At 40.3% G+C, this 14,147-nt stretch overlaps 1 protein-coding gene across 21 annotated transcripts in view; it reads right to left on the bottom strand.

The window, feature by feature from the left end:
* The window catches only part of MAGI1 (membrane associated guanylate kinase, WW and PDZ domain containing 1), a 343,164-nt gene that overhangs the window by 157,659 nt on the left and 171,358 nt on the right, over positions 1 to 14,147 (bottom strand). For all 21 annotated transcript variants that reach the window (XM_065687804.1, XM_065687805.1, XM_065687794.1 and 18 more), the window contains exon 2: positions 11,929 to 12,045. In XM_065687804.1, coding sequence (XP_065543876.1) covers positions 11,929 to 12,045 — 117 coding nt within the window. The remainder of the gene's footprint in view (positions 1 to 11,928; positions 12,046 to 14,147) is intronic.

Genomic DNA, 14,147 nt, shown 5'->3' with positions numbered 1-14,147 from the left:
AGAGCCAGCAGGTGTCCGTCTTGGATGCTTTCCACATACCTCACAGGACAGGATTGCTTAGACGCAGTACTGAAATTCCTGAGGACTCCAGCCATGCAAGGAAACCTGCTCTGGCTGCTTCACTGGGGCTCGTGCAGCTCCGCTGAGGTAGGCAGAGATGTAAAGAGCCTGAGGACCGCATGGGAGGTGCTGGTGGGGTGGGCACAGGGTGCTGCGATGCCAGCCCGGTCACCTGCTCCATGGACCATGGCACGGTGGGGACAGCACCCGCTGCTGCTGCTGCTCTAGCATGCACAGGTTTTGAACCACAACAGGTAACGGCCATCACTTGCAAAGCAGCTCAGTGCAGGTGTGGATGAACGCGACAGCGCGCAAGTTTGTAGCACATGTGTGTGACAGGCAACATAAGGAAAAAACATCATCTCTATTTTACTACCAAACCCAACAGCACACATACTTCAGCTGCTCTTACTGAAGTACACAGTTCCCAAAAGTGTTTGACCTGGGTGGGAATAAAACATCACCGACAGACAGCAAACCCCTATTACCTTATGAGAGAAATGGCCACACATGAACAGGAGACTAGCCTGATTATAAATATATAAAACAGCCTCAATTTTACAGGACATAAATATTTTCATGCAAATCCTATCTGGCCAAGGTTCTGGACCATTATATGTCTCTTGCTTAAAAAGAAGAGACAAAACCTCTTTGCTCAAGATTCACCTTATCAGTCTTTCAACAACAACCTCATTGAGTCTTAGGCTGGTTTTTCGGTATGTGTCTGGTCAGCTCATGGTCCCCACGGGAAGCCCAAAGCCTCTGATAATGATGGGTTTAGGGTATTTCATACAGTAAGTCTGAAGACTGCAATACAAAAATAAATGACTCTCAATTCCTCATCTCTCATCTTCAGGCCCACAAAACAAAATGAGTCTGCACAAGCCACACTGAAACTCTCTCACTACATGATACTGCAATGAGGCAACACCTAAATGGGACATTCCAGAAAAAAAAGCCTCTTCTTTAAAAATATAAATGGAGCATTTTACTTTACATTTATTAAGAGATGCATCTCCTCCGTCATTTATGAAACTCTTTCATAAGATTTATAAGGAGGGGGAAGGAAACAATGAAATGACTTATTTTTAATCTGGGGTTTAAAGGCTTTTTCTCTTTCCAAAATAAAGTCCCACACACAAAGAAGGAAATTCAATGCAAACCTCTGTTCCTGTATCATGAATGCCCCTTCAAGCACCAGAGTAATCAATTTCTCAGAGCTTGTGTGGTCTACAGCAAAACCCAAAGAAGGTATTTAAGTTTATACAGCCTTCAGCATTTGAATAGCTTGCTTTTGAAATATGACATATTTAAGTTTTACATCTTTTTTTACAGTTATGTCTTAAGAAAATGGTTGCTTCGGTAGGCAAAAAACTGAAACAAAGGAGAACAGATGAAATTCAACCTGGTTTTGAGCTGTTTGTCTATTTTAAAATGAGAGTAATTCAAAGTTGCACAATGAAAACTGCTCCTGTTGTAATTACAGCTCCCTCTGTTATACCCAGTCTTATTTTAACATCCGAACACTTTAATGAAGAAAGCATATTCAATAAAGGTGGTGCTCTAATGCCAAGCAGCACCAGAGAAGCATCCACACAAATTCACTGGAAGAGTAAAGCAAATACTCTTTAGAACTCTGTACCTTTTCTTGAGCAGAAAGAAGCGAACCATAAAGTGCTTCAGGATAGGGAAAGAAGCCTTTGTCCTTACAGTAACCTCAACTTCCCACCATGCAAGAAGATCATCTTGAGACAAGATCTTACAGCTGGGATTTACCTCACAGGGTGGAAGAAGTGTGAGACAGAGCACTCTTGTAGGTAAGAACAAACTTCTCCAACAGACTTCTCAATCTTTCATCAGTATGTTTTGGATCCAGTTCACTTACCATGTGGGAACAGCAAATGGGGAACAAACTGTGAATTCAAATAACTGTAAACTCAGCAAGATGTGGAAATAAAACACAGATGGTGCACTTCAGATTAAGGGTCAGTGTTTCGGCGTTGCTTTCCATTGTGGTAGGTAATGTATAACAACCACCTTCTCCTCGAGACAGCACTCTAATGAAGCCATGACTCACTTAGGAAAACAAGGAAGCAAGTGATACCTCCATGGAAGCCTCTCTGCCAGTGGAGATGAGCTAAGGTTACTCAGATAAGCTGCGGCTCACGGCTTTGCCGCTTGAGGATTAACTTTTATGAGTGGAGTTGTCTCTGCTGGACAGACACAGCCAAGAAAAACCATTTCTTTATCTTTTCTAGCTCCCAGACATGCGGCAGCAGCGCTGTGCCCAACAGCCATCACAGCCCCTTGCCACAAGCATCCGCTTGGTCCCCTCTTCATCCGCCACATCCCCAGTGAGATTTTGCAGAGACTGCTCTGATAACTGTTGGCAAAAGCCAAGAACACAACCACTGCTACGACCATCACCCTGTTCCAACCCTTTAAAAGTGCCCAGCACTAAAACACTGTTGGACGTCTGCATCGTGCTTTCCTGAACATTCAGTCCGTTTTATTCTTTAAAACTGATTTTGTCCAAAATCTCAGAAATCGAATTTAGGATGTCCTTATTCTTGCTGAGAGTGTTAATTGCACATCCAGGGCCCTCCAGGAAAGGGTCTGCTTGTAAGCACAAATTCAAAGAAAAAAATAAAGGAGTAAGCACAGATTAGATGACAAAAGAACTATAAATCTAGAGGAGCGTGAAATGCCAGACAGAGTAGCAGTAGTGATTGTAAGGTGACTATTACCTTCAAAATATGCCAGAGGTTGTTTATCAGATCAGAGTTAATGAGGGAGAAATCTAATAGTGCTATAATATTAACTTTACCACTTTAATGGTATCATCAATGTTCTATTATGTGGGCAATTCACAGAATGTCTGTCAATGTGATGCTCCTAACTGTGTGGTTAGTTACACAGGAGCAGCACTACCACATCTCATCAGCTGCTCCCTTCCAGAAAACACTGGGTGTTTGCAGAAGATTGCAGAAGGTGAAGTGAGATAGGAAAATAAATACGTAAAATTATGGGAATGCAAAAATGGGAAAGATATTCATGAACATTATGGGATGTTTACACTGCTGGAAGAACTGGGTCCAGCTCTGTTCCACGGTTGAGTTCAGCCTTCCTCCTTCTGCACTGACATGTAGTGTCCTGCCGGCTTCACCTCAAATCTCTTGCATGTCTTGCAATCCATACCTGGATTTAGGAGAGCTGAAAACCTGCTCAATGTTCAAGTACATTTTCAACTCTCGTGTATTTGCCCCCTCTGAACAAAAATGCAACCCCCTATACCTTAGTATAACATGAACAAAGACAGCATTAAGGGCTCAGAATCCAACAGGTCAATGAAAAGTCAAAATACCGAGTTTCAAGGTTTTGATTGCTAATTCAAGACCTATGAACAGCAGGAGATGGTAATGCTGCATTTATAAATATCTATCTCCTCATTTATTAAAGGAAGAGTTTGCTAAAAGCAGCTGTTTCTTAATTTGGAGTTCCTCCTTTCCCCATCACCTGCCCCAGCCGCTCAGTTCTGAGGTTTGCCATTTCAAATCCCTAATATAGCAATGGTTACCTGCACATTTTTAGCATATGACAATCTCCCATTAAGTAGCTTTAAATTTGGTAGAAAAATCCATACCACAGTGGCAGCTGCCATGAAGGTCTGGAATAAGAATGAGGTATCAATTTATGTAATAAGCAATACTGCTTCTTCCTATAGGCCTCCTTTTACCAACATTTGTTTATTGTTTTTTCTCCTGGCAAATGAAACGTTAAACCTAAAGTTTAAAGAAGTGCAGGTAGTGAAGGAATGATGAAGCATGAAATATAATTCAGTGACAGGTGAAGCTTCCACAGGTCTTTGATGCTTTCCTCCATCTTCATCTCCAAAAGGACCCTGCAAGTAGAACTGCTAGATCACCATCCACCTGATTACTCCGTGATACACACCTCATTTTGAAGATATATTAGCCTTTCCAAGAGACATTAATTAAAATAAAACCTGGGACATGACAAAGCCCTTTAAAAGGAATTCAAGGGACCAGTGTCCCCCTTAAACAAATCTGTTCTGGCAACAACCCAGGAATCTTGACTTCATAACTCAAAGCTCTAATTATCCAAGAGCACATGATAAGAAAAGGATACATCTAGGCCGTTATGACTAATAGGAAAGATTTATTTCTCCTTCAACAGGGGCAGAACTAGAAATATTTACTCTATTTTTTTCTACCTTCTTATTCACTGAGGGTAGGGGAGGAAGGAAATCAATGAAGATTAATTTACAGAGTTACTCCTAGTAAAAGTACTGGGTATGGCTTTTCCCAAAGAAAACCAGCTAGCAGAATCTAAACAGCTTTATAAATATCTATCTAGATGGTTACACTGCTAATCTCCCCTCTGCTGAAATAAAAAGAGAAAGGATTTAGAGGACAAATACAGTATGCTTTATGTGAAGAAGCATGGTAATGTTAAAAAAAGGATAATGGTTTGAAGATGAAATGTAGCAAGTCTGCATCCCCATCAAACCATCAGGAGGTTGCATCTGCCATTGACTTCCTGGGCTCAGAGACTACCAAGGCAGCAAGATACATGAGTGGGAATCACACAGGCATCTCCTCCTCTGCAGTGCCACTGGTTTTGCCCACAGTACACTGCAGGTACTGCACTGGACAAGAATAATATCATTTAAATCACATTTTTAGGTGTCCTCTTTTAAGTACAGGCATCTTTGATGAGAGGAGCATAGTGCTTTTGTAACTGTGAAACCACCATACATGTTGACACATCCAAGCACAAACATACCTGTATAGAGTGATGAGTGCTTTCTAGAGGGAGTTAGTAATGAAATATCAAATATGAATCACAGATGTAAGTATGAGTGGAAAAACAGGTTAAAGAACAGCTACACATTTAATTTCTCCTCAATTTAAACCGCTCCCTTTGCCTGGAACACTCATTCTCTTGGCTGGTAGCATAATCAATACACTGTAAACCTTGAACAGATACATAATGGTAGTTGAAAAGAAATCAAACTGCCTCAATAAAATCAAATGCTGGGACATCACAAAAGCTCTAATCAGGACCCTGAGACATCATACGAAAAACTACGGCAGGACAGAGCCAATTTTGAAGTACGCAGTGTGGGGCAATTCACCTCCACCCCTTCAACCTCCAAACAGCAGTACCTGTTCTCAGCTCCGATTTATTCTCAGCTTTCCCAGAGGCTCACAACCTTAGAAACCTTTACATTTGAAAACATATGCACATTGTCTGCACTAACTAAATACCCACTCGCAGATGCTTTGCCATAGTACAAAGCAACTGCAATGAAAAAAAACCCCACAAAATTAAGTACACGGGGGACTAACAAAGAAAACAAAGAAAACTAGCCATGTAATCTCTTCCCACACTTCTTACCCAAATCTCCTTTGGAAAGTGGCATGGGAGAGCCTATGAGGCTGAGCTCTTCTGCTTTGTAGAGTTCTCTGGTGCCTCATACAATTTCAACTGGGTGTACAGTGAAACACAAAAAAGCTATTCCTCACAAATGGGTAAGCAGATGGAGAGGTATTTGCTATTGTAAGTGTATTTATTTCCAAATGTAAAAAAAAATAATAATGATACCCAATAGCTCCAGTGGCACAAAATGCACTATTGATCTGAGAGGACAGACCAGATGGAAGAAAAGGTCCGAAGTCTCCTAGATTAAACACAAATGAGTGTCTATGGAAAGGAACTAAACTACAGAAATATTGGCCCTGTTATCCCAAACAGGGCATTTATTTCTCTCTCAAAAGTGAAATCACATCTGGTTCAATAATATGTGAAATAATTATACCCCTGATAACTGCAGGGGACTCTGCTGTAATTCTGTGGCACTCCCTGGAACACAGCTACAAGGAAGGGGTTTCTAAACCCATCAGTTGTGCTCAGAATACAGTCCCCTCCTGGAAACATAGGAAAAATTAAATATAGGAAGTATTAAAGCAAAAAACCAGCTGGCATGGAAAATATACCTCATTCTTCAGAGTTAGATTAAATCACAAGCAAATAATCTTAAGAAGAATTACTGTTACATACTGCTGGTACCTCTATGTTGCACCTACTGATAAAGACGCTACTTAAAATATACTTAACATTTTTGCCTACCACAAATCTTGTAAAACAATTAATTATTTTTCATGTGTTAGGAAAAAAAAAAGATCAGTCTGCTCTTCATCACCTTATCGGTGTGGCTTCCCAATGAATATTTCATGGACAATGCAACTTTTTCTCATTACAAAAGCAGAATTACACCTCTAGGAAAGGAACTGCAACAAAAGGTACTTGGATAATAAAGAAGGCTGCAGGTCTGGAAAGCTTTTGAGAATTCTGAGAACATTTGTGTACATAAACTGATGATTTATTGCCTGTGAACAAAAACAATGTGCACTGTCAGTGATTCTGTTTATCCTTAATAAAAATTGGTAACTAAAAATAACCTTGAAATTGTGACTCAAATATCCCCACATGTAAAAACACATGCATTTGCAGCATAAAGGTCTTTTTGCTTCACTCCAACAATTTCCCAGTACACTGATACAGTATTATGCTCAATATTCTAAAGAAAAGAACCTTCTGTAAGCAGGTTTGCATATCCCTTCTACCAATTCATTTTGAGGTTCAGAATACTTACAGGGAGCCCAGCGCTACAGGGCTTTAAAAGCTAACCTGGGAAATCACCTAAGTCTGCATGTTTGACAGCAGTTCCATCACACAGCCTACTCAGTCTCTCTAGTCCTCTATTAGCTGCAGATGATGGTGGTTATGCAGGTAGCAGCTTATCTGACTCTTGAAGCAACTAAACTACCCTTTGGTAGTTCAATTATTTATTAAAACATTTAATGAGATAGTAAGGCTTAATGTGCTCATCTATATCTGCTTACTAAAGATTGTCCCATAAATACTGTAGAGTTTCCTTGTTCAGCATTATTGGTTTTCCTTAAGAAGACTTTTCCTTTGCACCAGCAGATTGCTTGGAATAAAAAAACTTAGTCTTACATTTCCCACTGAAATGTGGGGTAGCTGATGCCAGCCAGGAGCCTGGGTGTCCTTGTCTTTTTCTAGGTCTCCTTACAGATCACTCAACACTTACACTATTGATTTTTATCCATTTCTTTCTCTTTTGCTCCACAATCCCCTGTAAGACTAACCACAACAGTTGGAGCTGCTGTTCTGTAATTGAGGACAGAGGAACAGATCAAACTCTGGGAAGGTGAGAGAAAAGACAGCAAACATGAAAGTGGTAAATCTCTAATGTTGAAATCTCCAGCCAATTAATCTCAGGGCATGTACTTGTTTTGGGAAAGTGAATCAGCTGTTGAATGATGACCTCCTGAGGTTTTAAAATCCAGAAGAGGAGATAAAAAGAAGAGATTGACACACAGCCTCTAGGTTGACATCTAAGACTTAACTCTAGTCTAGCCATTACATTGGCCCCGTTTCATCTACCATCAAATAGACCTTGTACTTTCCAGAGTTTTGCTTCTGAAGACTACAGCCTGGCAAAGAAAGGAGTTGCACAGTACTGAAATAAGACGAATAAAGACTATAGGTGAATAGGGAGGGGGCCATTGATCTGTTATTTCAGCCATGCCTGCACCAGTTTTAGCAAGTAAAGGTACAGATGCCAGACTGTCCGTAGCTGCCTCTGTGTATCACATGGGACTGAAACAAGTGGAGAATCAAGTAAGTGTGCTCAGAGGAAAGAAATTAAAAAACAACAAACCAACACATCAAAACCAACCAACTAGAGCACCAAATCCAAACCAACATGCTAAGATAAGCGCCTATGGAAATAATATCTCCTCTCTGATTCTACTCGATATACTTTAAAAAGAAAACTGCTGTCAGGTTGTTGAGAATAAGCAGTAAAGACAAATGGCTAGTACTGCTTGTTTGTTTTAAACAGATGCCCTCTACCATCACTTCAAAATGAGGAAGATAATCCTGTCCAGCCTTCCATGAACAGTGGTTTAGACATGCTGCTGTGCTCACTTAAAGTAAGTTGCTATCACATATCTTCCTCAATTAACACTATTGCACGGATATATTCTTACATGTATTTCCAACTAATCACATTTTACATTAAGTAAATCTTCACAAATACAAGTCCTGTTTGGGGGAGATCTGCTCCTAAAGTACTCTCTGAAACCCAAGGCAGGATGTCAACACATGCTACATCAGGGACTTTCAGCCTCCCTGCAAATAAGATGTAATGCAAGTCCCATCAACTTCAGTTAACAAAGGTGGACTCAGACATGCTACAAGGTGCCCCAGCAAGATGCCTCACACAGTTGGTAAACCTGCTTTTTGGCTTTTAAGTGTTTAGGCTGGCAAAACTGAGCTGGAATAAGTGAAATTCACACTAAAAATAAGCTTTGGGCAAAGTCTCTGCATCAGTCAAAGCACTTTTGGTACAGTCACGGCCAATCAGTAATCATGAAATGGTTGCCAATTCTCAGTCCACTCCAAGCTCAATGGAGCCATTAACCAGCCCACAAATAGAGCATTATTTCTGATGATCTTCATTAGGCACATCAGAAATCACGAAAAATGTGGTGCTTCAAAAGAAAACAAGGCAAAGGGGATAGATAGAGACTGGACCAACATCCTGCTAATCTGGATGATGCACTTGAGTTTTTTGTCTAGTTTTGACAGTGGATCGTACGTGCTAGGAATGCAAACAGTTACTTATCTGAACACGTAAGGAGAATAACTTTGCTCAAGTTTAAGATGTTGTGATTTTCCTAAGCAGAAAAAAAAAAGAAAAAAAAAAAAAAGGCTCTGATCCAGCCTATGAAGTTAACAGTGAAATGACAGAATCAGGAAGAAAGTGAAGGAAATGAGACATAGTTGGTTCAGCTGAAATAAAAGCTAGTTCAGTGGCTGAACTACACTAATTCTTTCAAAGATTTGCACACTGTAAATGCATGGTTTCATAAGCATTTCCAAATACCTAACTAAGGTGTCCTGCCTCTCCTCCTTACTTTGGCTCAGTCCTAGATTATGACGCTGAAGTTGTAAATTCCAGAGGAGAATGCTTTTAGTCTGTAAATAAATCCATGGGCTTGGCGTAACAGTAACAGCAGAGCACTCATGACAGCACAACAACAAAACCTGGAGGATACCTGGAAGCTTGTCACTGCTGTTGTTCACCACAGACCTTTGCAGAACATGGAGAGGATAGAGCTGAGAGTATGAAGACTCAGAGGAAGCCCACTGGAGGGGTACAGACCACTGAGGAGCAGGGGAAGACTTCAGCTTGCAAAAATAACTGTGTGGTTCACCTACTTCTTTCAATAATATTTCACTTCTGGATGCATTTCAAGGTTTCATTTCTTTATGATGGCTCCCAAGTTTAGGGATGAAGTCCTCTGGTCCCTTGGAAAACCATCCCTATGTCCACCCATTTAGGCAATGCTAATATCCCCTTTGGGAGCAGACATCATTCCACTCTCTTACCCTTGACTGTTCACAGGAAAATAAAGCAAACTCTCAACCAACTCCTCTAAAGTAAAACTCTAAATGATGCTTAAGCAGTGTGTCATTGCAATTTAAAACAGAGGTTGAGTCAAATGTTCTGCGTCTTTCCTCCCCTCTACTTGACCTTTATCTTCTACAAAAACTAAAACTGTGTCTTCACTCGGTGCTCGAGTGAGCCAGGCACACAACCGGCATGTGGCTGTGGGGAAAACAGAAGCACTCTGGGTTTTCTCACCCCCTGTAACAAACTAGTCAGAGCTGAACCACATGGCTCTTACTGGAATTTCTGGGGATGAACTGGTTAACATTGTCTTCCTCCACTTTGTATTTACTAATTATCACTTCATTTAGCCTTTATATTAGTGCAACAAAAAGCAGCTGTCAAGCCAAGCATGCTCAGTCCAAGTGACCTTGTGTTCTTGTTCCCGTTTACCACATAATCAGCAGGGAATTCCATTTTTAAAATACAAGATTTCATAATCCATTAGCACTTGAGATTGGTCCAGGGCTCTGGATTTACTGGTCACGTGTACCAAGGAATAAAAATATGAGTGTACAGCTAGATTAATCTAACGACCTGTAAAGCATCCCAACCCACCGTACATATGAATATTAGCATCATTCCTAAAAGCTACTGCTGATACCATCATTATAGTACATGAAGAGAAAATTAAATGCTACTGCTTTAAAACTCCAGGTATGGAAACACACAATAACTAACTCCACTTCCTAGATTTTCCATTTGTTTAATAAATGGAACAAAAGTACTGATGTTCTTATTAATACATCAATAACATGTTTCCTCCAGCTATCTCTAAAAGGCAGGAATCACTTTCATTGCTCTTCATTTTAAACCAAAAGTCTTTAGCGAGTCCAAGCAGTTTAGATCACCATCAAGTTCAATAAATCAGAGAAAAGAATCAAAGGAAAACATTTCAAAATGTAACCTTGGTAATGCCCAAAATGTTTCCACAGAACTTACGTTCGTTTGCTTTATTTCCTGCTTTAGAAATTGGAATAGAACACACAAGCAGAAGGACATTAGCATCACAACACTGCATCTCCCAATCCAAACACTGCATGTGTTCTCCTAGAAGGCACTTTTCACAGTATGCCTTAAAAACCGTGCAGCCTGGCAAGTTAGGTGATTGAAAACAAATCATATTTCACATTGACAGAATGGAAAATGGAAGTGTCCACTAGAAAATAATAATTTATATTTACTCTTTATGTCCATGCACAACACTTTAAATGTAATTTGGTCCATGCTTTCCACTGATAAAATAAGAATAAACTCAATGGTGATATACAGCATCTGCCATTTGAAGAATCAACATTTGTCAGTGTTACCACAGTTTTCACTATGGTCCTACACAGTTCTCCTGCATGCAACACTTAGATTGAAAATGCCTATTGCTCTACATACCACTATATGGTATTTGTTGGCAAATACTGATTTTTGAGTGGCATCATCATTATTCAACATTTATAGAAGTCTACCAGGATCAAGAACCTCTGATTCCTGTTGAGATAGAAAACTTCAAAATAGTTGGCTGCTCATCTCAGTATCCTGTAACTAAGATGTTTATCAGTTCTTATCCCAGCCTGATCTGAAAGGCGTGCCATTACTCCCACAGCTCATCCTAGTTAAGCAGAAAAAACATTTCTTTAGAATAGCACATCCTGGCAGCTGGAGAATGCCAAACAGCAGTGCTATGAAGCAGGATCATTCTTCACTCTTTGTGTATCTTCCCAAAATTGCAAGGACAGTCTCATTTTGAGTAAAGATTCTGAAATTCTAAAGATTAACACCTTCCAAAACATCTCCATTTTCCTTCTGGTTGCTTGTGGGGTTTCTGAGTGAAAAAGAGCATTTCTTTCTCAGCTTCACTACCTCTTGCTGCTTATCTCCTACACGAATTGAGGATGACCTCCCCACAGGGGCAGTTGCCTGCTACAATGGCACACAGCCATAAAAGGCTGTTAAATTTCACAAGTTAAATAAGCATTAGAAATAAAGTTCTGCTAAGGAAACCAAAATACAAGCAGGTTTTTTCACTCCTAGGTTTTAAACCAGTAAAAGAACACTCACCGTAATGGTGTTAATGAAGACTATTTCTAAGGCAAGCACTTAATTCATGGCTAATTTAAAAGGCTTTTTCTCCAAAGTAAGCATCAACTGATCCCAAAAAGGTAATCATAAAAGCAGAGTTCAGGGATGAACTGTTTTCCTTATCAACCCCACCTGAACCCTATGTGCACACCACCACGTGAAGTCTGCCTCAAAAAAAACACAGAAATGAAACATGTAATCCACTGGATCAATGTTGTGTTACTTACAAGGCACAGCATGGCGATAAAGGTTATCTCTAATAGTTTGCTGCAGATCGTGATCCGGCGATCCTTTCTGAAACCTCTGGTTAAGATAGTGTCTCAGGTCTTTGTTCAGTCTGCTTCCTGCAAGGAGAAAAACAGCCCTTTATTTATTTCTAAATGCACACAATTAACGTTTCCAATCCAGGCAAATGTTAGAGTTCCATTCAAAGTCCCCTAAATTACGGCAGGCTGACTTTACGAGTGGAGGCTCATCTTCCTCTACAAATGGCTAATTACGAAAAAAACCTCGCTGTAAACAAGAGGTCTCTCTTGTCTCATAATGCATCTTTCTTCCTGTGGTGTTAAACAGATCATCATTCCCTTTTATCACTTCTTTGTCTGAGCAAATGGAGAAAGACAGATGATGTGAAAAAGAAGAAAAATAATAAAGGCAGAGTATTGCTTTTGCAGCTCACTGGAGGGTGAGTGGGGCAGGCAGACAGAAGGCAAAGGCTGCTCCCACTGGAGGTACTAATGTAACTGAACATGACACAAAATCAAACAAGTGCCATACTTTGCATTGGTATCTACCCAAGCACACAGCAGGAGCTAGAAAATAATTGATTCAAGGAATTAAGAGCACCCAAAGTGCTTAAAACCAAAAGAATAATATGCAACACTTTTGACTTAGATCTATTTGTTACTTTATTCAGTTTTTAACACTTTCAGAAGTGTGTGGGAATAAAGATGAGTTGAAAAGAAAATGGACAAAAAAAAGAAAAAAAAAGAAAAAGTAACATAGTTATTAATGAACATTGATACTGGCTGAATAGCAAAGCCTTTCCTGTAGCAGAACTTATGAACTGCAGCAACTCACTGAAGTCTTTTCCCAGAAATGAAGTATTTCCAAGTCTGGAATAACATTGACATTAATTTGACTGAAGAGCAAAAACAACCATGCAAGCACACACAGAGAACAGGGGTAGAAACAATTATGCTCTAAAAAATAAAATACCACTGGAAAAGCCTCAGAGAAACACAACCAGGATGATCAAAGTCCGGAGCAGTTGCTGTACAAAGACCAAGAGAGCTGGTTGGGATGCTGCAGCCTGTTGTGGACTTTGGTCCCCAACACACCCAAAGAGCAGGTGGGGACTGGCTCTCCCAACACAAGGACCAGGAGACATCATGGAAAGCTGAAGGGAGCTTGGTTGAAACGCACACAACATCAGCAGTAGTTCACATAGGCTTTGGCAGCTCTCTTTGCTGGAGAGCACTGAGGGTCCAAGAAGCTTATTGAGGAGTTTTAACAGGAGACTGGAAAAGCACTTGAAGATGGACCCACTGGGGACTGCAGAAAGGGGTGTGTAGGTGAAAACAAATTGGTGGCTGGGAGACCTAGGAAAAAAAGTAGGGGAGTATCAAATATTTTGCTCTTTTCCCTTCCTTTGCTAAGCATCTTATTTATGGCCAGAGCTGGAGTAAGAATGCTGGGCTACACGGACTTCGGGCTGAACCACTGCAGCTGTTTCTGTAGTCTGTTATAATCTGCATTATGATTTTTTGGATTGTGAATATGTAATGCAGAGATCATCTCAATACTGGCTGACACTGAATATAGCATCACAGTTGCAGATTCCTGACTGGAGCCTCTAGGAATCACTGCAGAGCAAATCAAGAATAATAATACCACAACGGACCACAGTTGGACATGGGCCTGGGAGGCAGAAGCGGATCCAGACAAATGAGAATGCAGCCCATTAAATGACCATGGGCAGGAACAGCCTACCTGCCTAATGCAGTCCTGCAACATTTTAACTGAAATGTTAATTAAAAGCCTAAACTAAACACAAAAAACCTTAATCTGAAATACTACACCGACTTCCAGAAAATAAATAGGGGATTTGTATTCATGTTTTTTTGTTTTAAACTAAATTTCTTGTTGAAGAATAGAAAGCTCGGGCAGTAAGCTCAGCTATTAAAAGAAGGAAGATTTTTAAGGACAAACATGCATATTACAGAAATGGCTCAAAAACTGAAATTAAGGCAGATAAAACTGGCTCTACATACTTCCCTGAGTTACCCCAGCAACATCTCTCACCCCAAGAGCAGATTAGCCACCCATCTTCTAACAAATGATCTCTGGTTATTGCACTATAAAAATGGTTTTTCACATAGGAGGCACTCGGAGGGCTTGGTAGACCTGTGGGTTACGGTTTTCCAGTATCCGAGCTGACCTTCTG

This window comes from Lathamus discolor, chromosome 7, assembly GCF_037157495.1.
Source record: "Lathamus discolor isolate bLatDis1 chromosome 7, bLatDis1.hap1, whole genome shotgun sequence".
Lineage (NCBI taxonomy): Eukaryota > Metazoa > Chordata > Aves > Psittaciformes > Psittacidae > Lathamus > Lathamus discolor.
This window is presented reverse-complemented; position numbering and strand designations above follow the sequence as displayed.